General features: G+C 39.6%; 1 protein-coding gene across 1 annotated transcript in view; it reads right to left on the bottom strand.

The window, feature by feature from the left end:
* Positions 1–24,592, bottom strand: part of COL11A1 (collagen type XI alpha 1 chain) — a 283,501-nt gene that overhangs the window by 157,276 nt on the left and 101,633 nt on the right. The window contains exons 12-20 of the mRNA XM_087720747.1: positions 21,527–21,601; positions 19,846–19,929; positions 17,629–17,685; positions 13,458–13,511; positions 11,108–11,161; positions 10,909–10,962; positions 9,130–9,183; positions 1,736–1,789; positions 1,582–1,626 (exon numbers count right to left, since the gene is read on the bottom strand). Coding sequence (XP_087576873.1) covers positions 1,582–1,626; positions 1,736–1,789; positions 9,130–9,183; positions 10,909–10,962; positions 11,108–11,161; positions 13,458–13,511; positions 17,629–17,685; positions 19,846–19,929; positions 21,527–21,601 — 531 coding nt within the window. The remainder of the gene's footprint in view (positions 1–1,581; positions 1,627–1,735; positions 1,790–9,129; positions 9,184–10,908; positions 10,963–11,107; positions 11,162–13,457; positions 13,512–17,628; positions 17,686–19,845; positions 19,930–21,526; positions 21,602–24,592) is intronic.

The raw sequence follows: 24,592 nt of genomic DNA, 5'->3' as shown, positions 1-24,592 counted from the left end.
TTAAACAGGATTATATAAATGAATAGGTTCCAAATATGGCTTCTTTAACAGAAATCTTCCAATTATTTATTTTGGAACAACAGTAACATATTCCTCTTTTAGATACGTGTATTTATAGCTATGGAAGCCCATTTTGTTCAGTGATTAAAGACACTGGACTAGAAATCAGGAGACTGAATTCTTGTCCTGCCTCAATGACTTTGAGACAGCCCCTCTCTCTCAGCCTAGGAAGGAGGCAAGGTCAAACCACTTCCAAAGGAAACTGCATGGATTTGTCCATATCAGGAGTCAAAACTGACTCAAAGGTATAAATATACATTTTCAATTATATATATAGCAATGTGCTTTGAGAGCTTCAAAAGAGTATATAGTTTAGACTGAAAATTAAGGGATGTCTTTTTCAAATTCCAAAGATGCCATTTTGAGAGCAATTTGAAAAAAACCACTAATTGCTGATCTTTTTTTTTCTCAAATCAAGGCCATCTCAACTTTGAAGCTCTGAACTTTATTTTTCCTATTCCCAACATAAAGACACAGATGGCGTGAGTTCCCTTTCCTAATCCATTTTGAGGATTCTGGGATCAATAGAAAGGTACCATACAAATTAATCGCTTTCATCCAGAATCATCTTTTTTTTTTAATTTTTAAAGAAGGACAGCATATACCTACATACAAAGTTCCTATATACATAAAAACTTTAGAACCAAGAGGGAAAATAGTTTCTATTACCTGTGTGTCCCCGAAAATAAGACAGGGTCTTATTTTCTTTTGACCCCCAAATAAGCACCTGGCCTTATTTTCAGGGAGGTCTTACTATATTTGAAGTGCAGGAGGGGGTGAGTATGGTCACCTCATTGCTGCTGCTGTGTTGCAATATTTTCAGGGAGGGCTTATTTTTTGGGAGGGATTATTTTAGTGCATGCGCTCAAAAGCCTAATTGGGCTTATTATCCGGGGAGGTCCTATTTTGGGGAAACATGGTGTTTGTTGCATCCATGTATTAATCCAAAAATTAAAAATTAATTCAGAATATGCCATGTATGTGATGAAGTAGTTTTCTTCTATGACAGCCAATACATTCTAAAAGATCAACATGAATTCTTTATTTATTCATGTAAGATGGATCCATAAATTAGCCAATACATTCTAAAAGATCAACATGAATTCTTTATTTATTCATGTAAGATGGATCCATAAATTAGCCAATACATTCTAAAAGATCAACATGAATTCTGTATTTATTCATGTAAGATGGATCCATAAATTGTAGCAGGATTTAAATTGTAGCGGGACTTACAATAAAATTCACTAAAATTAAATAAGTAAGTGGAAGAAAAATGGCCATGGCTATTCATAAATTAAAAAAATATAAATAAGAAATGGAAATTGCATTAGTTTACTTCAATGACAAATAAAGAACTAAGAACTCTTTATGAACAAATCAGACATATTAGCTGAATTTGTTCCCTAATTATATTCGATTCCAAAATGATGGACGAACTACAGTATATTTTTTGCAGAGACAAATAGATTCACAACAAAAGCAATCAGAATTACTAAACAAAGAGAAAGCTTTGCTTACAGATTCACCTGGAAGGCCTCTTGGTCCAACTTCACCGTCTTCTCCCTTATTTCAAGAAAGACAACGTTGAAAGGGGTTAAGTGTGAAAGAAACACTTCTTTTAAACTTTTATTTTGCAAGTGAAAAAAAAGAAGGAACACTATGAATGACATACTCTCATTCCATCTTCCCCAGGAGCACCAGGAGGCCCTTGTGGTCCACGATCTCCCTGAAGAAAAAAAAAACATGATAAAAATCACATCTTGGGGAAGAGATGAAAATGTATGCTGATGCACATGTTTGAGCTTTATGCTGGCATGTTAGGACATGGCTCCACTAAAACGGCACAGATCTCTACATTTTATATCATACTGCAAACACTTCTATTGAAGGCTGGATTCAAAGTATTGGCCACAATCCAACCCAAGAGTAAAATATGTGTAAATCCATTGAAACGAAAAGGCTGAAACACACCTAATCCTGCCCTCGGTACAGGGACAATATTTATTCATTCTCTTACATATAAAACACAATTCTAAAAATGCCGCATAGCTTTCCACATTTGCCAACCCTGCTTACCTCCCTATGACCAATTAGATCCCACAGATTAGGCCTCCTCCGGATACCATCAGCTAGCCAGTGTCGACTGTCGACCCCCCGGGGGAGGGCCTTCTCTGTGGCTGCTCCGGCCCTCTGGAACAATCTCCCCGTGGAGATTCAGACCCTCACCACCCTTCAGGCTTTCCGCATAGCCGTCAAGATCTGGCTGTTCCGGCAGGCCTGGGGCTGTTGAGTTCCCGGCCCCACTTGAATTGCTGCGTTTGTTGTATTTTTAATCTGTCTCTGTATTCTGTTTGTCTTGTTCGTTTTTGTATTGTCCCTTCCCCATGTGTTTGTTCACCACCCTGAGTCCCCCTGGGAATAGGGCGGCATACAAGTTTAATAAATACTAATACTAATACTAATTATTGGATGTTTAGAAATAAGAAGAAAGTTTCTATGGAATCAAAATAGTTTAGCATTTCTTGAGAAAATCAGAGAGATTTTACACCTATATGTTCAGCACTTAATGACAACAACAGTAAATATACAAAACTTTTCAAAAGAATCTGCAGATCACGGATTAAAGCATCAAACCAAATACAATTTAATATACTTCTAGTTCACTCATTCTCTTCTGTTCTCTGGGGCACCTACGATGCACAGTTGGAAAACGTTTGAGTCCATGTTTTCTTAACCATCGTTTGCTATATCATCCAGCTGCAGAAACTATGGTTAATCACTTCCACGGAAAGTTAAGTATTGAATTAACAGGGGAAGCAATATTTTGCAAAACTCCAGGCAGTGGTAAAGGAAAAGAAAAGGAAAGAGTCATAAGCCCCAATTCACTGTGATTCATCCTCAGTGCTTTTGTCTGGTATTCAAACATGGTTATTAATTTCTAATTGAATGCTGAAATATTAAGCAAAGTTCCTTCTGGAGGATGACAGTTGTGTTCCCTAGGTAGCAAAAAATATATGTGTCTGAATGCAAATCAAAAGCTTTTGGATCTTTGAGGTTTAAAATAAAAAAATATATCTCTCTCTTTCTCTCCCTCCCCCCCTCTCTCCCTCTCTCCCTCTCTATACAGTACATACATACACGTATATATGTATGTATGTATGTATGTATGTATGTATGTATGTATGCATGTATGTTTGTTTGTTTGTATTCTATACAAACACACACTGCATACACAGACAATAATCTAAATGCATTTCAAATTTGCAATCCATACCTAACCTCTCATAAAAGCTTGATTATTTGAAATTTCAGATTGCAAAGGCTGGTTTTCTCTAAGTTAATTTTCCATTTTTGAAATGTATTGTAACTTGTGTGTATAGGAAGTTTCTAATATTGATGCGGCCTGTTTCCAGATGCAGAAAAAAATCTGTCAAGAAATTATTATCAAATGTGACGTTAAATATGCAAGGAACAGATTGATATAATAGCCCGTCATTTACCTAGCCTTGGAAAATATATTATCATATACTCTCGGGATCATAAGGGAAGTAGAAGAAGCTAACAAACAGTGAGTGAGGATAGTCACAATCTCACTTTACTTCTTATTTGTAGGGAACGTTGAATAATTGGATCTTTAGGCAGTCAGAACTAGTAGGAAAAAAATATGTGCTTTCTAGACTAATGTAGAAATTAAAATTATGCTTTGGCTCAGAAACATTTCAAACTACCTAAAAAATGTAGTTTGCAACCTATATAGCTAGACAAAATAATCTCAATGCTTATTTTGTGCAAAAATGTAAATATATTTATGTAATTTTTCTTACAGATTTTTTTAAAAAAACCTGTATAATAATATGCAAAAACTGTATAATAATATGCAAAAACACATGTATAAAAACATCATGAACAAAAATAGAGTGATTGAGAATTCTTTCTTATATACATTTTTGTATGCAAAATGTTGATCACATTTTTCGCTGATAAAAGAATCCAAAAGTATATTTAATCCTTACTCATATTAAGCTTCTCAAATGGCATAGTTCTACACATGGAATTCAAGAGATTTTTCATTTTGTGAGCTAGACGTAGAATTCCTGTGTAGGTTTAACTGAAATAAGAAGCCTCACTTCAAGTGATGAGAATTAAAAATGTGAAAGATGTATATAGGCTGTGGAATATATATATTACTCTTCAACTACTTAGCTCTCTTGGTGAAAAGACAACTGGAGGGCATATATCAAGGTAAAGATAGGATTTCTGTGTTCAGGTTGGCTAGAAATTTTGGATGTTGTAATCTAATGGGCGGGAAAAGCTTGCCACCATCTATGGTTTAACAAAGCCAAATTAACCACATTATAGTTTAGTGCAGAGGTATCAAACTCAATTTCATTGAGGGCCGCAACAGAGTTGTGTTTGACCTTGGGGGGCTGGGGTGGGCGTGGCGTGGCCAAGATGGGTGTGACCAGCTTGACATCACTTGTGTGATCAAATGCCCCTTTTGCTAGTAGTTTGCTTTGCTAGCACTCTTCCAGCAAAAACGGAGCTCGGGAGGGCCACGTGTGCTGGCAGATGTACTGCAGGCTTGCCCTTCGCTGTTTCCCTGCAGGCCCGATCTAAGCGCCCTATAATCCAGATGCAGCCTGCATGCCTTGAGTTTAACATCCCTGGTTGACTGTGACATATGAACAGCTTCTAAAAATCTGTCAAAAATGTAGCTACAGTAATGAATTTGTTTGTCATCCTCATCACTCTAGTTATTATCTATCCACTACAAGATGAGGGCTACTACCACATGTTTCCAACCAATCTGGGCTTGAGCTTTCTTTTGTCCAATGGACCTACACAGAGGTGGGTCCCTACCAGTTCGCACCTATTCAGTAGAACCGGTTCGTCAAATCTTCTGAACCAGTTAGAAGAGGTTCCACCAGTGGACCCAAAAAGCAGGCCACACCTACAGAAGAGGTTCCAAACTTTTTTGAAACCCACCACTGGTCCTTGGATATGATTATTCTACACTATCGTGCTCATATTTATAAAACCCAGTGCCTCTGTGAAAGGTAAGGATGACTACTGCATTTGTGGTGCAATCAGAACATTGTGTGTGTTGAAGTTGTTTTAACGCAAACCAAAGATGCCTTTTAAAAAACAAGTTTACATCATATTCTTATGCATGCCAGTGCTCTGTGTGAGGTAATTTAAGGTGGTTCTGACAAGTGTCGTCGGCATCTTCATATCCGGTCACATGGGCGGCAAGCCACTCCCATCCGGTCACATGGGCGGCAAGCCACTCCCACAAAGGAGGCCACACCCACAGAGTAGGTTCGAACAATTTTTGAAACCCACCACTGGGCCTACACTACTTGCTGATGTCATCACTCCATCTTGTTTTGGGTTTCTCTCTTGTGGGTGCTTTTTATCAAGTGGAATCCATTCTAAGACTGCATTAGTCCATCAGCTCTTCTTGCTATATAACAGCTCAAAATTTCAATTGAATTCAAATTTCATAATCATATTATTGGCTCTGAAATACCCCAAGAATCCGTTGAGAGGGAATGATATACAGGAACTTACCTCAAATGTGTCCCTATCAACTTGGCACATGAGCCATACTTTCCTCCAATTATAGACACACATATCATTAAAAGAAGACAGCGGAGAGAAGCAAAGTATGCTTGCTATCATATTATTCAAAATTTCACGTCAATTTTGCTATTTCTATCTTTATTATTATTTAAATTGATCAGTTGCTTAACTCTGATGGACTCTGATATACAGTGTTACAGGGTATTAAAAATTTAAATCTTGGATTGTTCAAGATTCAAGCTAATACAATTCTGGGATAAATTACAAAATACAAAAAAGAGGGGAAGTAAATAATTAAGCACGTGTCCGAATTAAAAAGTCCTCCCACGTAAAAAGCTTCATAAATGATAATAGACTGATAGAGAGACAGACAGATAGTATGTAACTCGAGTAGTACATATATACCATTCAGGGGTGGGTTTCTCACCCTGTTCCAACCGGTTCGGTTGAAATGGGGCCGGTGGCGTCCTCGTGCACGCGCGCGGTGCACGCATGCGTACTAGCGTCTGTGCGATGCTCCAGCTGCTCCTGGAGGATCGCGCAGGCGCTGTATGCGTCCTACACATGTGTGGAAGCGCAGAACTCGTCAAAACCGGGTAAGGAGCGTGTGCGGGCAGGTGGGCCCTTCACCGTTCCCGGAAGTTACTTACTTCCGGGTTCGCCGACCAACCGGTTCGCAGGGACCGCGGCGAACCGGTTGAAACCCACCCCTGATACCATTGTAATCAGCGGTGGGTTTCACATTTTGTTACCAATGGTTCACCGCGCAAGCACCCGACCTCAAAAACATGCCTAAATAGGATGACAGAGAGCTGGGACTAGGGGGGTGGAGGGGGGGGGGCTACCGGCAATTTCCATTACCGCTACATTTTTTCCTAAGTGGTTCAATAAGTAGACTTGGGATATATCGTTTTTAAAATGTGCCTATCAGTTTAAAATATCTGCATATTTTACCCTGTTAAGTTCATACCTTCCCATTGCTACAATAGGTAAGGTTATATATTCAGAATTCACCTGTGTTTCGTGAGGATTGCCCCGGTTTTAACATTTATAAAGCTCAAGTTGAAAAAAATAACCATAAGGTAAAGTATAAGTGGATGTGACAATGCAAATAGTCATCTATAAATAGAAACGATATCCATGATTTTAAGGAAACGGGCACTTAAAGGTCACACACAGTTGGCATCTCAGCCAAAGTGGCTTAGACAAAGACGGAGATGGAACTGTGGGAATATTTAACAGCCTTGGAAAAGTTTCCTGGGGTGACGTATTTAAGTAGCACCATAGTGATTAATGGACAGTGCCCTCTGCTGACCATTTGATTGATTTGATTTTCAAAAGACTGCACAGCTTCCTATTCAAAATGTTTTATCAACCTTACGTACTCTACAAATTAAATTTGATACACACAGCTAGGGTAATCACCAAAGAGGTGCAGGAAATATAAAAGTTGATAAAAATCTGATGACGTAGGGTTTTAACATTACCCAAACTAATATATATATATATATATATATATATATATATATATATATATATATATATATATATATATATATATATATATATATATATATATATATATATATATATATATATATATATATATTTATTTATTTCAGGATAAAAATAGTTATTGTGTGTGTGGGGGGGAGAGAGAGAACCTTGTTTGTTACATACAAACTTCCACTTGATAAAAATGGATATTCTTTTTTTTTTCAAAGCAGTTGTGATGTAACCCCTAAATCTTCACTCCCTCAAATGGATTTTGCACCGTTGTATCCTATATTGTACAAATGAAGCTTTCTTATGTCAATCTTAGGGACACAGCAGGGTTAGAGCTGGGAAAATTTATATTATTGGATCCTTTTGTGCGATATTTTTTTTAATTGCTTGTGCGTATTCCACAACATGAGTGAAATAAGTTGAGTTTCTGTCACATCGTGAAGACGTTAAGCACTATAAGTCAGCAGCCCCCAACCCAGGGGTGAAATTCAGCAGGTTCGGACAGGTTCTGAAGTACGGGTAGTGGAAATTCGGAGAACTGGCAAGTACCACCTCTGGCTGGCCCCAGGAGTAAGGAGGGAATGAGGATTTTGCAATATCCTTCCCCGGAGAGTAGGCAAGGAATGGGGATTTTGCAGTATCCTTTCCCTGCCATGCTCACCAAGCTATGCCCACAGAACAAGATAGTAAAAAAAAAAAATGAATTTCAACAGTGCTCCAACCTTTTGGGCTCCAGGAACTGGTTCCATGGAGACAGGCTTTTCCGTGGACCAGTGGTGTGTATGTGGTTTTGTGTGCTGACTGCGAGGGGAGGGGAGAAGAGGTGGGTTCCTACCAGTTCACACCTATACGGTAGAACCGGTTCGTCAAATCTACCGAACCGGTTAGAAGAGGTTCCACCAGTGGACCCGGAAAGCAGGCCACACCTACAGAAGAGCTTCCAAAAATGTTTGAAACCCACCACTGGTCCTTGGATATGATTATTCTACACTATCATGCTCCTATTTATAAAACTCGGTGCCTCTGTGAAAGGTAAGGATGACTACTGCGTTTGTGGGGCAATCAGAACATTGCGTGTGTTGAAGTTGTTTTAACGCAAACCAAAGATGCCTTGTAAAAAACAAGTTGACATCCTATTCTTATGCAGGCCAGTGCTGCGTGTGAGGTAATTTAAGGTGGTTCTGACAAGTGTCGTCAGCATCTTCATATCCGGGCATATCTGGTCACATGGGCGGCAAGCCACTTCCATCTGGTCACATGGCCGGCAAGCCACTCCCATCCAGTCACATGTCCAGCAAGCCACTCCCACAAAGGAGGCCACACCCAAGAGTAGGTTCGAACAATATTTGAAACCTACCACTGGAGGGGAGGGACAATTACTGCTGAGCACAGGGGTGGGGTTATAGGTGGTCCATCCTTGTCTTTACGGACAATTCATAAAAGAAGAAACAACGTAAGTCAGGGTTTTCAAGCTGTATTCCACAAAAGCTGGGGGATCGGCAAGAACTTGGTAGGATTTCATGAGAAGTTATAGAAAAAAAAAGTTGTCTTGAATGCAACCTTTTTTCTATCACTAGAGTTTTGCCTCATGATCAAAGATTCTGGGTTCTCTTTCCTCCTCAATTAACTAAATAGCAAATTCTTTAAAATGTCTGATTTGAGCTACCACTTTAATCTACGGCAATATTACTGACTTCAGGGAAGAGATATTTCAATCTGGTTAATGAAAACCTGCAGACATATTCAAAGTCTACATCCTATACATATTAATTTACTATCCGTTTGATTTCCATCCCATAACTGGGCATAAATCTCACTGAAGGCAATGGGAGTTATGTCTGAATAAACATATGTAGGGCATGTAAACATATTGAAACCATATGGTTCTGGAGAACATCACAATTGTTTTGGACAATTCCAGATGTAGTTTTAATGCATCCACATTTTTAGATAAAGAATCATGCGCGTTTTTCTTACCCTGTGTCCTTTTTCACCTGGTAGTCCAGGAAGTCCATCAAAACCTCTGTCACCCTAGTAGGAATAACAACAATAACAATAACAGTGTGAGCAATTCATTTTCACCTTTTATAATAGTCTCGATAAATGGGTCGATCTGATAAATGAATTTTACCATACATTTATTTTATTGATGGATATCTTTACCCTAAAATTGAATGTTGCTTGGAATTGCAACAAATAATCATCCTAAGGATGTTATTTCTAAAACCTAATTGGAAAAAGAAAGAACATTTTCCTGGTTGAGGATAAAATTTCCGAATTCTGGAAAGGTACATTTCAGATGAAACAGCAAGTAGATTTCCCCCCCCCCCTTTGGAGTAAAAGAGCCCTAAACATTTTCCTCCTTTTGTTTTGAAGATTTGGGGGAGCCAAGAAACATCTTTTTATTCATTTCCAGACATTCATTCATTCAGAAGGAAAGTACATCATGAAGTGGCTTTCTTTCTGGTGTACTGCAAAGAACAATAGCAATAGCAGTTAGACTTATATACCGCTCCATAGGGCTTTCAGCCCTCTCTAAGCGGTTTACAGAGTCAGCATATCGCCCCCACAATCCGGGTCCTCATTTCACCCACCTCAGAAGGATGGAAGGCTGAGTCAACCTTGAGCCGGTGAGATTAGAACTGCTGAACTGCAGATAACAGTCAGCTGAAGTGGCCTGCAGTACTGCACCCTAACCACTGCGCCACCTCGGCTCAACAAATGGCATCATACAGTAGCCATACTCCACACAAGGGTTTTCCCTAAAGGTAAACTGGTTTCCTCTGTTTGTTAAGGCCTACTAGCCGGGGTAGGCTGCTAGGGGTTCGCAGGGGTTCGGGAGAACCTCTAGCTAAAATTCTGTGCAGTTTGGAGAACCCCCAAATCTCATGGTCCTGTCCACCCTGTCCCACCCTGCCCCTCCCAAGAGTCCCCACGTGGCCCGTTTTGGATGTAGCCAAGCGCAGGGCGCACATGGAGGCTTGGGGAGGATGGAAAACTGGACTACCGGAAATTTGGGGAGGCCCATTTCCAGCCTCCAGGGGGCCTCTGGAGCCTTGGGAGGCTGTTTTCACTCTCCCAGAGGCTCAGGAAAGCCTCCAGAGCTCCGGGAGGGGAAAAATGCATGCACACACACACACATACACACAAACATACACACACCGGCCGTGGTGCAGGAAGCCAACTAGGCCACACCCACCATGGCTATGCCCACCCAGCAACCAGGCAGAGAACCCCTTGCTAAACTTTTTGAAGCCCACCCCTGCCTGCTAGCCAGGAATAGCAATAGCAATAGCAATAGCAATTAGACTTATATACCGCTTCATAGGGCTTTCAGCTCTCTCTAAGCGGTTTACAGAGTCAGCATATTGCCCCCAACAACAATCCGGGTCCTCATTTTACCCACCTCGGAAGGATGGAAGGCTGAGTCAACCCTGAGCCGGTGAGATTTGAACAGCCGAACTGCAGAACTGCAGTCAGCTGAAGTAGCCTGCAGTGCTGCACTCTAACCACTGCGCCACCTCGGCTCTAGATACACCACTATATGCAAAACCAGATGCACCACTATATGCAAAAACAGGGCAACAACTGCGTTACTAGAGCTAAGAACTTCTATTTCATACATGACTCCTTACTCTGCTCTGCAAAGCCAGTCAGATTCAATCATGTAATCGTACAAAAGGAGACATCTGGTTCTTAACAAGATATCTGGACATTATAGCAGCCTCCAGATAATCGGAATACATAATTACTAACCTTAGAACCTGTCTCCCCTGGTATTCCTCTCGCTCCATCTGCACCAGGACGACCCTGTGGGGAAAAAAGAAATGTCTGTTTTCCGAGTCAAGGCACATGCTGCACATCACAAAATCGAAGGGAAAAAATCCATCCCATCCTATAACTCTTATCTTTTTTTTAAAATCAAAAATGAACATTTTAAAGCATCAAAACTTACTCTTTTGCCAGCTTTTCCAGGCAGACCAGCTGGGCCTTGAATGCCTCGAGGGCCCTGAAAATATATGCATATGTAAGTGCACATGCTGTACACACAGACAACCAGACAGACACACATTATTTGAAGACTTGGGGGAGCCAAGAAACATCTTTTTTCATTTCCAGACATCCATTCATTCAGAAGGAAAGTACACCATGAAGTGACTTTGAGAGACTATTTCTGCTACACTGCATCAAGGACATCGTGAGATTATCCTTCATTATAATCCACCTCAAACTAAGTCTTTAATTAATGTCAATTAATAAGGTAAAAGTTCCCCTCACATATATGTGCTAGTTGTTCCTGGCTCTGGGGGGGCTCATCTCCGTTTCTAAGCCAAAGAGCCAACGCTGTCCGGAGACGTTTCCGTGGTCATGTGGCCGGCATGACTAAATGCCAAAGGCGCACGGAACGCTGTTCCCTTCCCACCAAAAGGTTTCCCCTATTTTTCTACTTGCATTTTTACATGCTTTTGAACTGCTAGGTTGGCAGAAGCGGAGAGAAGTGATGGGAGCTCACTCCGTTATGCGGCGCTAGGGATCCGAACCGCTGAACTGCCGACCTTTCTGATCGACAAGCACAGCATCTTAACTACTGAGCCACCACTTGATGACAACTAGGAGACCAATAAAAATGATTTCAGATTGATTTCAAACCAAACGAAGAGTAATCATATGGAGTTCTTGGTCCTCACTGATCTTGGTTGTTTGCTTACAGATTTTTCATTACCCAACTTGTTAAGGTAAGCTCAACATCTCTGAAAGCACCAAGGATCCCATAATTCAACTCCTAGCTATATCTATTTTCTTCTATTGGAAGAATAACCAGTTTGCAAAATTCTTCCAATATTTTTATCCACTTGAAAAGGGTTAAAAAGAAAGATTTTTTCCATAGCCTTGAACACCCATAAAATACGGTTATTTAAACTGTACAATAAGTGCTTGCTAAGAAGGGGGGGAAAAAAACCCAGACTCTATTAAACAATGGATTAAGAAATCTATCCCATATGGATTGATTAGATCCTACATTGTGTCTCCAGATCTGTCTCTCTCCAAGTATAAATCTCTCATTCTCTCTTCTGTGATGGAACCACAGATTTTAAATCGAAGTCTTCACTGAATTGTTGACATTTAGTATTTTAAACAAGATTTTCTTCATTATACTATACTATACTATACTATACTATACTATACTATACTATACTATACTATACTATACTATACTATACTATACTATACATACATACATACATACATACATACATACATATATCTAACTGTACAGTTTGAAGGAGTGGACTAGTCTATCAGCTTCGTTTCCTATCACATTTGCTTTTTTAAAAAAACAGGACATTAATTCTTGAAGATTTTTTTTCAAATGTCAGTAAGTTGTTTTTTAAAAAAAATAAATTCTCTTATATCCATATTATAAATCCCTGTTTCTCAATCTTGGCAAGTTTAGTATGTGTGAACATCAGCTCCCAGAATTCCTTAGTCAGCATGGAAAGTGCACATATCTTAAAGTTGTTAAGTTTGGGAAACACTGCTATAAATATTCTATGTATTGATTTACTATGTTTCTATAACCCTTCCTACGTGACCAGATTTCAAAGTTGTTTACAATGCTGTTTTTCTAGTAGGAATAAGCAAACCTACTTAACCTTTTTACATCCCAAAAAATGTATCCCATGATTGCAATTATGGGGAAATGTTCTGAACAAGCAGAAGATCTGCAAAAAATATTATTAGATCCATAAAGCAGGGATCCGGGAACAATATAGTTGGATCCTATTTGTATTTTTATGGAGAAAAGGCAAAAAATAAACTAGTGGAAAGTACAAAGTAAGATAGTGTTCAGTAGCAAGGGACATTTGCATGAGGGGGATAGAAAACAGAAATCACTAATTCTCTTCAAATATACTGTGAGTCTCATAAACAGGAAATATTATTGTTACAAAGACATCCCAAGTAAACCAAGACAAAACCTTGTTGGTCTGTTGTGGGGAGACATTAAAATTGAGGGTATGGTTATCCAACTAAACTAATGTACAATGTTTTGGGGGAAAATAAGAATGAAGAAATGCCAAAACAATTAAGTTGGCTGTTTGAAGTCATAAAATTTCAGTGTAGGCGGTGGATTGAATGCAGTGATACTATTGGTAGTAGATTAGACCTGGATTTAAAGACAAATTGCCTTATGAAACAATTCTCTCAGTTACTGGGATCACGCCAGTAGCTCTCTGGGACTAAAACTGAGGGACCCCATTACAAAATCAGTTGCATCTGTTTCTTCATTGCTGATAAACTCTTACCTGAGGTCCTGGATCTCCACCGTCACCTTTGATACCAGATGAGCCAGGACTTCCCTACATCAAAGGAAAGATGACCAAGAGCATGTTGTATTAGTTCAACCTGACTCACATATTGACTCAGAAAAATACATTCTTTTGTATTGCTAATTAGCTTGGACATGTTCACATCAAGACAGGGATAGGTGAATGAGAAATTTAAGGGTAGAACAGTGGTGGGATTCAGCCAGTTCGCACCTATTCGGGAGAACCGGTTGGTAACTTTCTAAGTAGTTCGGAGAAGCGGTTGTTGGAAGAAATCTCCTTTTGTTTTTTCCCCACTTTACAGGGCTAATCCTGTAAGGAAGGCAGGAAGGAAACATTCTAGTGTTGTTTCTAGCCTAATCTTTATTGACCTCCTTACAGAAACTGCCTCTCTGGTTAACCCTTATTACCATTGCAGCAACTAAGGTGAAGTGCCCGTCGATCTGAGTGACATTGACTTGGCCACGCCCACATGATCACATGACCACCGAGCCCCACCTACCCGGCTGGTCATTAGGGCAGAGAACTGGTTGGTAAATTATTTGAATCCCACCACTGGGGTAGATGGTAAGAGTGAGGTCACCTTCATGAATATTTAGAAATGTTAAATATTATACCTTGGATCTCCAGAAACAGTACTCATTCTAAAGTTAGAAAACTAGCACTTTTTAAAAAGAAACTACTCTTAGGAATCATTGATTAAGAAGTCATTGGTGGTGGTGTTTTCTCTAGGAGAGGGGAGGATGTTACAACGAGAAATAGAATAAAGATTGGGAGAAGAAAAAAGATTTTTGCTTAAATTTTCCAAATAATACAGTAATATCTCTTGCCTGCAAACTGGCTATACAACCTTATTCCAAAAGGATGATAGATAGATAGATAGATAGATAGATAGATAGATAGATAGATAGATAGATAGATAGATAGATAGGTATAGGTATAGGTATAGGTATAGGTATAGGTATAGGTATAGGTATAGGTATAGGTATAGGTATAGGTATAGGTATAGGTATAGGTATAGGTATAGGTATAGGTATAGGTATAGGTATAGGTATAGGTATAGGTATAGATATACAGATACAGATACAGATATAGATATATGTTAATTTTTGCAGTGAGGGAATGGTAACAAATATTTAGAGGTGGGCTTGTTTTTATGGACCAAAAAAAGATAGGTTTTGACTTTTTTTTTTATCAAGAAAACTGAAATACATGTTCAAATGCAATTCCCACTACTGAGTTCTCAGATTACTTGTATTGCTTTGAGGCACCTGCAGCACTGTTTGATGTTATAACAAAACCTCTGTTGTTGTTGTTGTTGTTAAATAGAAAGAATATAACTCTTTCCTCAACTATACATAGCCAAGCCCTGCCCAATGGATTCAGGTTTTCATTGTACTTATCATTCCACCTGCACAGCTGACAGAAACAGTTCGTGTTTACAGTGTATTTTCAGCAGCAGATCCCTGAAGTCTGATTATGGACATCAGCCATCTAATCACCAGTTAATATGGCCTTTGGGGATTATGGCAACTGGGACAGTCCAGAACATGTAAAGGTGTCTGGGCTAGAGAACAGCGGTTACACCACAAAACCGCGGACAACAAAATCCCGGTCAACGAAAGCGCGCATTTGACGTCATCACAGCGTGACGAAAACATTGCGCTGTGATCGAAAAATGTAAAAATAAAGCGAAAACCTTACCCTAACCCCCCCCCCAAACCTAACCCTAAACCGAACCCTAAACCTAACCCTTAACCTAACCCTAAACCTAACCCTTAACCTAACCCTAAACCTAACCCTTAACCTAACGCTAAACCTAACGCTAACCCTTAACCTAACGCTAAACGTAACCCTAACGCTCTAAACCTAACCCTAACCCTTAACCTAACCCTAACCCTAACCCTAAACCTAACCCTTACCTTTATGTGAATCGGCTTGCTTTAATTTTATTTTTATTTCAATTTTAAATTTTTTTCGTCGCGCTGTGATGACGTCAAATGCGCGCTTTCGTCGATCGCTCTTTTGTGGACCGTGGTTTTGACGGGTCACGGAGAACAGCTATCATTTTTTTCTTCCAATGAGCTCTCAGAGGATGACTGTGCTGGCTAACCTGCTTTTGCAAATCAGGGAAACAGCACACTACATTAGGAACTAAATATATCCTTTCATTCTGAATGGCATACTTCCTCTTGACCTTTATGTCTAAGTGTTTTTTCTACCTCAGTGTAATTACTGAGGTCCCTCTGGAGACTACTAGGTTTATGCAAAGTCTGTAATCTTGGTTGTAATAGGTATCATTTTATATTGTTGTAAATACACTTGGATAGCTTGGAAAGCGATAGCAACTGCTTAACGGCCGCATTTAAATGAATCATTTTGATTATCTCTGTCAGCAGAGTATCCCTTTCTGTAAAAGAGGAAGCCATCATTAGAAGAAAATTGCCCAGGTAATTTAACAACTGCAGAGCTAGTGCTCTGTTTTTGTCATTTAAACATTTAAAATGCTGGCAAATGTCAAATCTCCATCCAGTGAGTCTGTAATATAGAGGTCTGCAATTTTTGCTCTGCTTGTTTTCCAAACTAGACAACTGGGACATTTCTGTTTTAAACAGAATGTCATTTTAAACTTCAGGCTAAAACTAGAATCTCCAGTATTCTCCTCATTAAATCCTGTTATTTAAACAAAGTTAAATAATGAAGGGAGGGGGAACCTCTTATTTTGTAATAGGATATAAAGTTCTAAATCATTTTTTTCTCCGATATAAATAAGACAAAATTGGAGGACATTAACCGTTCAAAAAGTGCAGAAATGGTACAAATTCCAAGGGGACAAATCAACGCATTGAGAAATATGTTAACCATCAAATGAAAATATATATATATATTTAATTTTATGAAGAGAGACTGTGTCCAGGCCAAGGTATATTGGATTCCAGTAAAAAAAAGCCATATGGAAACACCCTATTCTTGCAGCTGAACCTCATTTTAGCCTTGATTAGAAGACCACACCCTTTATTGAAACCTGGGGATGGAGGTTAATTTGGGAGTATGCAGAAATGTCCAGCTTTGTGTCTTTTTAGTATTTGGCAACTTCTTAGCGTCTGTTGCCTCAGGCAGAAATTTCATTCTGCTTAATATAAGGCTGAGCAGCTCAGAGACTGTATAAATGTCTGTCACATAATTTCAAAATCCCCATAAGTTATGCTCCCCAACTTCATTTGGCAAAACGCTGAACAACAGAAGGGTGATTTCCAAACAAATTTCAGCGGAGGGCAAATATAAGGGACATATAAACCATCAGAACAGCCAATAATATTTTTTTTTAAGCAAAACACAAACCAACCCATGTATGATTGAAAATCCTAGCTCCATTCACCCATGTAATGTTGTTGCACGATTATATTCCCCTCTGCAGTCAATTGCTTCCTAATTTTCTTTCAGAGTGTGTTTCCTTGCTTCTAAAAGGTTGCCTGTCCCCCAAACTTAATGCTAGGGACCGTTCCTAGACAAACAGACTAATAAATCACTCTTATTAAAATCCCAGCCAATTGAATGGCACTGCAACGAAGGTAAATCATTTATGAATCACACCTGAGAGAGACCGCCTCCTGCCGATTACCTCTCTCAGACCAATTAGATCGCACAGGTTAGGTCTCCTCCGGATTCCATCTGCCAGCCAATGTCAGCTGGCGACTCCCCGGGGGAGAGCCTTCTCTGTTGCAGCTCCAGCCCTCTGGAACGATCTCCCCGTGGAGATCCGGACCCTTACTACCCTCCCGGCCTTCCGCAAAGCCACCAAGTCCTGGCTGTTCCAGCAGGCTGGGGGGAGCTGAGAAGCATCTACCTCCACGGAAATTGTGAATGTTGGTTTTGTTTTTAATATGTTGTCTTTGTCTCATTTCCCCCCCTTTCCCTTGTGTTTTGTGAGCCGCCCGGAGTCCTCCGGGAGTGGGCGGCATACAAGATAAATAAATAAATAAATAAATAAATAAATAAATAAATAAATAAATAAACAAACAAACAAACTTTACAAGACAAATAAATAAATAAGTAAATAAATAAACAAACAAACAAACTTTACAAGACAAATAAATAAACAAACAAACAAACAAACAAACAAACTTTGGATAACAATTGTTTTGCATACCACAGGACCGGGTCTTCCAGTAAGTCCCATTGGACCAGGGGGGCCTCTCATTGCAATCTGTAATGTAAACAAAAAATAAACATTTAACTTGCTAAACTACTCCTTACCTCCAACAAATAGGACAGTAGCCATTGATAATTAACTATTTAATTATGCAAACATTGTTTAGCCTTGCTACATTTTATGAGGAGAGATCATGATGCGTCATGACTCTGGCATGATAAGAGATAAAACCCCAAATGTTAATTTTAGTAGCTCTTGGATTTTACAAAAAAATAGAAAGCAATGTCCCTTATGCAAAACGGAGTAAGATAAACACACCTATTATCTCATCCTTCTTCCCAAGAAGTCGGGAAAAAAGTGTGAGTTTTTCTTCCTTGAACCTTCACAGAACCCCGTTAAAGAGGTCTAGTTTGATCATATGGCCAAGGAAAAAAATATATTTAAAAAGTGCTAGTATATGTTCCTGAAAAGGAGACACACACACACACACACACAAACACACACACACACACACACACACACACCTAAAAAAGAAAGCAAGGGCAGAACATTTTCATATGTTCAAATAATGCTCAATGCATAAATGTTCTTGTTTTGTTCTCTGTAGAGAGTAAGGAAGATAACTTGACTGAGATATGTAAGTGCTATTATCTAGGCTACAGGGGCTAAAGCAGTTTTTAAGTCTAGAGTGTTCAGATAACACATGGAAGCGATTCATTCAGACGTCTCCCTAATTCACTGAACTATAAGAACAAGAAACAGCATAACCAGACTTGCAAAGATTCGAGTTATAACCGTAATGGAGTCTGCTCATCACAGTCATAATGTAGGGTGGTCATAAATTGTGTCATTCATGTGACCAACCTGATTTCACAATCTTTGTTGAGGTAGATAAGAACACGTTGCAGTCTTAAGGGGAACCCATGGCTAACTATGGATTGGTTTTGCCAAAAACTGGAATTAAAGGATGGTGTGGTTTTTTTTGACAAAACCATTATAAAACATGGCCACAGGATGCTGCAAACAGCTGTAAATGTGGCTCAATTGCCAAGCATCTGAAGTGCAGCCAGGTGACTGTGGCGGGGAGAACTGATTTTCAGAATTTTGAATCCGGGTTGTAAGAACCTGTCTTTGGTAGATCCATTAGGAGCCGAGGTGGCGCAGTGGTTAGGGTGCAGTACTGCAGGCCACTTCAGCTGACTGTTATCTGCAGTTCAGCAGTTCTAATCTCACCGGCTCAAGGTTGACTCAGCCTTCCATCCTTCCGAGGTGGGTAAAATGAGGACCCGGATTGTTGTTGGGGGCAATATGCTGACTCTGTAAACTGCTTAGAGAGGGCTGAAAGCCCTATGAAGCTGTATATAAGTCTAACTGCTATTCCTATTGCTATTGCTATTATACTTTCGAATGGCCGCCAAGCTACCGGTTATAAGTCAAGGACTATCTATGTCAAGTGCCAAGGAAATCCGGAGATTCAGGCAATTCAAACGAGAATAAATATTTCTTGCAAGCTTAAGCTCTCTACAAGTATCTGACTAACTACTGATCAAAGGGAGTGCATGGAAGATAAGAGAGGAATTCAAGGTGGGCTGGACTTAAATCTCTTGCAGGCGCACAGAGACTCGTGATTTATGACAGGTTTGACCCCACTCCCTCAGGTTAAGAGCTGAGGTGGCGCAGTGGTTAAATGCAGTACTGCAGGCCACTTCAGCTGACTGTTATCTGCAGTTCAGCGGTTCTAATCTCACCGGCTCAAGGTTGACTCAGCCTTCCATCCTTCCGAGGTGGGTGAAATGAGGACCCAGACTGTGGGGGCGATATGCTGACTCTGTAAACCGCTTAGAGAGGGCTGAAAGCCCTATGAAGCGGTATATAAGTCTAACTGCTATTGCTATTGCTATTAAGCCTGGTCATCTACTGCAACCTGTACGATAGCCAGGTTGTGGAATTGGTCCTTGTCTGAATTATGGGGCTTAATGGCGCTGACATTTTCCCACCAATACAGCAGGACCAGGAGAGGCCATAGAGCAGAGCTCAGTGGAGTTTCCACATCTAATCACTTCTGCCGTAGCTCTACTCGTTTGCAGTTCTGGTTCGACTCGTGTCTGAAGGCAGATCACAGCATGTCTCCATCTGAGAAACAGAGCCCTTGAAAAGGGGTGGGTGGGAGGAACCTGGTTTTCCAGCTTCGCTTTGAACTGTACCCCAACTTACCCTGGCTTGCTGAAGAATAGCTTGTGCTTGAGCCTCCTGAGGCGAGATTGCTGGGCCCTTCTCACCACCCCCACTAAAGCGGAACTGTGCAGAAGAAAATCAAAATGAAAAAATCAGAATTATTCTCTATTCATTTATCTCCATTCATGAATGAAATATTTTTCATTATAATCTTTAAAAACCTTCCTTTGATGTAAGGAGGTTTTATTTGAGTAGTTTTTAGGTTGCATATTTATCACATATTTTATTTATTATTAAACCGAGGTGGCGCAGTGGTTAAATGCAGCACTGCAGGCTACTTCAGCTGACTGCAGTTCAGCAGTTCGGCTGTTCAAATCTCACCGGCTCAAGGTTGACTCATCCTTCCATCCTTCCGAGGTGGGTAAAATGAGGACCCGGATTGTTGTTGGGGGCAATATGCTGACTATGTAAACCGCTTAGAGAGGGCTGAAAGCCCTATGAAGCGGTATATAAGTCTAACTGCTATTGCTATTGCTATTGCTAAACAAAATTAATTATTATTTTTAAAAAAACAGAATTACTGCTGGTGGCAAAGGGATCTCCCATTCATAACAGGTTAACCTTCAATAAAATCATTTGGTCAAAATGTGATTTGTTTATCATTACATTTATATACTGCTCATCTCGCTGTTTCGATAAGATTTAAATCATTTTAAAATGGCGTCATTCCAAGCTCTAAATCTACCCATGCTTTTGATGACAATTACTGAAGCACTGCAGCCTCAGCAATTCTTTGCCTTGCTGTTTAATCTAAAGTTCTGCCTTAAAAATGATCAAGGGGATGTTTTCAATGCAAATGTTACTGGAAACTGTAGCTTGCCATCTTTGGTGCTTTTAATTAGAGATCCAGCAACCCCAGGTCTTTTTTCACATTGAAGTCCCTCTCGATAAGGATGTAGGCCTAAGAAATATCAATTTCCTCTCCTCCATCACTGTAGAGTTACGTTTTAGAAGATGCCAACCCAAAATAGGCCTATCTAAAAGTTCAACTGGAATTTGGTTCAATCCTGGGAATTTTAACACTATCATCATAAATACACCCTTGACTATAAAGCACAAACTCAACATACTTAATTTTTATAAATATGCACGCAAAAAACAGAGAACAGAGATCCCTAGAATATTATATCATGGATTTAATTCCATAATGTGTTTAGTTTTCTGGAATTGTTAGAAGACTAGTGTCTATAGATCAGTGTTTCTCAACCTTGGCGACTTTAAGTCCTGTGGATTTCAACTCCCAGAATTCCCTAGTCAGTTGGCTGGGGGATTCTGGGAATTGAAGTCCACAGGACTTAAAGTCATCAAGGTTGAGAAACACTGATCTATAGAAAGGGGGTAAGTGATGGAATGTGTGTATAACACTGTGGCACAAGTTAAAAAAAAGTGATGTGTTTGCATCACATCATGGTGGTTAGGAATAGACACCTACAGGAGCATATATACTATCTATCTATATTGTTATATTTTTATAGTGCCCTAGCCAGCAGCTGTCTGGGGAATTCTGGGAGTTGAAGTCCACAGGACTTAAAGTCGCCAAGGTTGAGAAATACTGCCCTAGAAGATCTATTAACAGAAATATTAGTAGTTAATCATACTGCATTGAAATTCTTATTTGTCCCTTGAAAATGTAACCTTTGTAAAGCAAAGTAAGACTTACTGGTAACATTAACATGGTACCTGGGGGTCCAGGTAAGCCATCAGCCCCTGGAAGTCCAGAACGTCCTGGTGGTCCCTAAAACGGAGATTCGGGAAATTAGAAACATCTTAGAGCATGTTTAATTACTGCAGTTGCAAATTGAAAAGTAGAATGCTTGAAATCCAATCTTATGTTCATTTCATCTCATTTCTATAGTTCTTTAATTAAAATTTCCAGAATAGTGTATACATACTTTTGTGTCTTTTAATAAACACATCGCTGTCTCCATTTTTCACTTCATTTCATATGTGGATTCCAGGAACATGTATGTCTTGTGAGTGCTTTCCCACATTGAAGCATGTTTTTTCTCTACATCTTGTTCTAATACTGTGTATGCATTTCTAGTGTTTCCTTCTTTGAAATAGTTTTTTTGTTTTGTTTTAAAGTTGTGAAATATAAGCCAAAATTTATTAATGTGTGTTCCAGTTCAAATCTGGGTCCAGGAAATGCAAATTAAGAACGTTTACATTCGGGCATTCTTACATCTTTATGTAAAAATGAATGTTAATAGATTTCTCAATAGTTATGAGCCACAAGAATAAAGCACGCATATGCTTAAGAGCAAAACATCTCAAAGCAATTATGAAGAGCTTCCTATAAGAAGTTGGCAAATTATTATTGCAAACAGCTGACTAGTCTTTCTTTAACGTTCATGAAGGTGATGTTAAAATGCCTATGTCCTGAGGATACTTTTTAATTCCTTGAATTATTAAGCCAGCATTGCAGGCATATGCTAGAGTACAGATTAAAAATCAGATTATACTCACGCATACATTAATCAAAGCTTCCCTAATGACTTCAGTTGCTATGTGCGTGCACATACACCCTTATATCCTAAATGTATTTCATTGGCACTGCACAAAACATTGTTACAATCAAACTACAGGTAGCCCTCAACTTGCGACCACAACTGACCCCAAAATTTATGTTGCTAAGTGAGAAATTTGCAAAGTGAGTTTTGTCCCATTTTCTGACATTTCTTGCCACATTTGCTAAGTGAATCACTGCAGTTGTTAAATTAGTGTTGTGACTCAGCAGACGTCTTCTGTGAGTCTTTTCAGGATGCAAGATGACCAATGCAGCTGGGGCTCGTTAGTGGCGTGTTCTGGGGATAAAAGGACGGATGGTGCCATGCCCTGGTTGCAGGAGTCAACGTTCCTTGGTTCGTTCAACATTGATGGATCATCGGTCGTGGTTTATGTAAGATACACTTGGAGAAGTGCATTGCTTGTAAGAGTTTTTGTTTGGTATTCTGTTATTTAGTCTGAGACTTTATTTATGTTATTTTTGGGCTTGTAGCCTGTCTGAGCTGAGAACTGATAAAGAGAGTTCCTTTTAAGTTGTTTGCCTGTCGTCTGTTATCGAGCGATGAAGGGGGGACAGAACAAATTAGTTACACAGCTGTTAAGTGAATCTGGTTCTACTCATCAGAAGGTTACAAAAGGTAACCACATGACCCCTGGACCCTGCAACCGTCATAAATGTGAGTCAGTTGTTAAGCACCCAAATGTAAATTATGTAACCCTGGGGATGCTGCCACGGTTGTAGGTGTGGAAAAGGGTTGTAAGTCACTTGTTTCAGTGCCATTGTAACTTCAAACACTCAATAGGTGAACTGTTGTAAGTCAAGGACTGCCTGTACACAACACAGAGTTTTGAGGGGGAAATAAACTCAGCTACGATCTTCTTTGCAAGAATAAGCATCAAGTACATACATAAGTATGAATATACAACTCCTGGAGACACACTCAGAATACAAAATTACGGTGTGAAACAGCATGGCAAGGGTGATATTAGCAATGATTTATCTCCTGTGCTCCTTCAATATCTAGGATAAGATATCCTTATCACTTCTTTATCTGAAAAAGTTGTAGGCAGACTCCAGAAACTTTTTAAATGTCTAGGCATCGTAAGTTAATAAAGTATTATTTTCTCAGATTGCTTACTAATGGTTTGTGGCCGAAGCTAATGGTTGCCTTGCTTTTGATCTTGTCCTTTCAGTCCAGTTTTACATTTGATAAATTGGTGGGTTGTTGCAGAAATATCATTACTTGCACATGTAGTTTTATGCCGATAATATCCAAAGGTCTATGCAATCCTGCCCTTAATATATCATCATGTATTGGAAATCTCAAAATGCTGCAATACAATTTCAGCACACAGAGGAAAAAGCAGAAAAGGGACATGATGGGAACAAGACTAGCGCAGACTTACCGTGCTAAAAATATTTGTGGTTAATATTTAAAGATTAAGTGGGAAATCAGGAAGGGCAAACGGATTAACCTGTACTAATCTGCTGTACCAGAAAACTAATAACAAGGCCATAGATAGCTCTTATCTCGCGATATGTGAACAGATATCCTTCAGATGTAAGAGCAAGCAAAACAAACAGAAAGAGAAAGCCAGCTAGATTTCCAGTTCATCCACCTGTTATCACTAAAAGTCACCCAGAAATAACAAGACAACTACTGATCTGATTTGGGAAATCCATTAAAGCTAGATAATGGAGATTATCTTCCGACTTTCATTTGCACCAAGGATAAAAACATTTTTTTCCTTTATATTCAGTCACTCTGAACATATTCAGTAATGTGGACTTGTTTTTGGGAGAACTGGGGGAACCGAAGCCTTCAGGGTGTCCCAACTCTACAACCAACTCTATGAGATGACCTTTAGGGGGTAGAATTTATAGAGCCGAGGTGACACAGTGGTTAAATGCAGCACTGCAGGCTACTTCAGCTGACTGCAGTTCTGCAGTTCGGCTGTTCAAATCTCACTGGCTCAGGGTTGACTCAGCCTTCCATCCTTCCGAGGTGGGTAAAATGAGGACCCGGATTGTTGTTGGGGGCAATATGCTGACTCTGTAAACCACTTAGAGAGGGCTGAAAGCCCTATGAAGCGGTATATAAGTCTAACTGCTACTGCTACTGCTACTAATTTAGACCCAAGGCCCTGCATGTTCTATCTGCAAAGCGACAAAAAGGATCTAACCCTATCCTGGAGAACCTCTAAAAATCTCATTATTTCT

This window comes from Thamnophis sirtalis, unplaced genomic scaffold, assembly GCF_051295495.1.
Source record: "Thamnophis sirtalis isolate CommonGarterSnake01/CBP01778 unplaced genomic scaffold, rThaSir2_p1.2 scaffold_7, whole genome shotgun sequence".
In the NCBI taxonomy this organism is placed as follows: domain Eukaryota; kingdom Metazoa; phylum Chordata; class Lepidosauria; order Squamata; family Natricidae; genus Thamnophis; species Thamnophis sirtalis.
The sequence above is the reverse complement of the archived record's forward strand: the minus strand, read 5'-3'. Positions and strand labels throughout refer to the sequence as shown.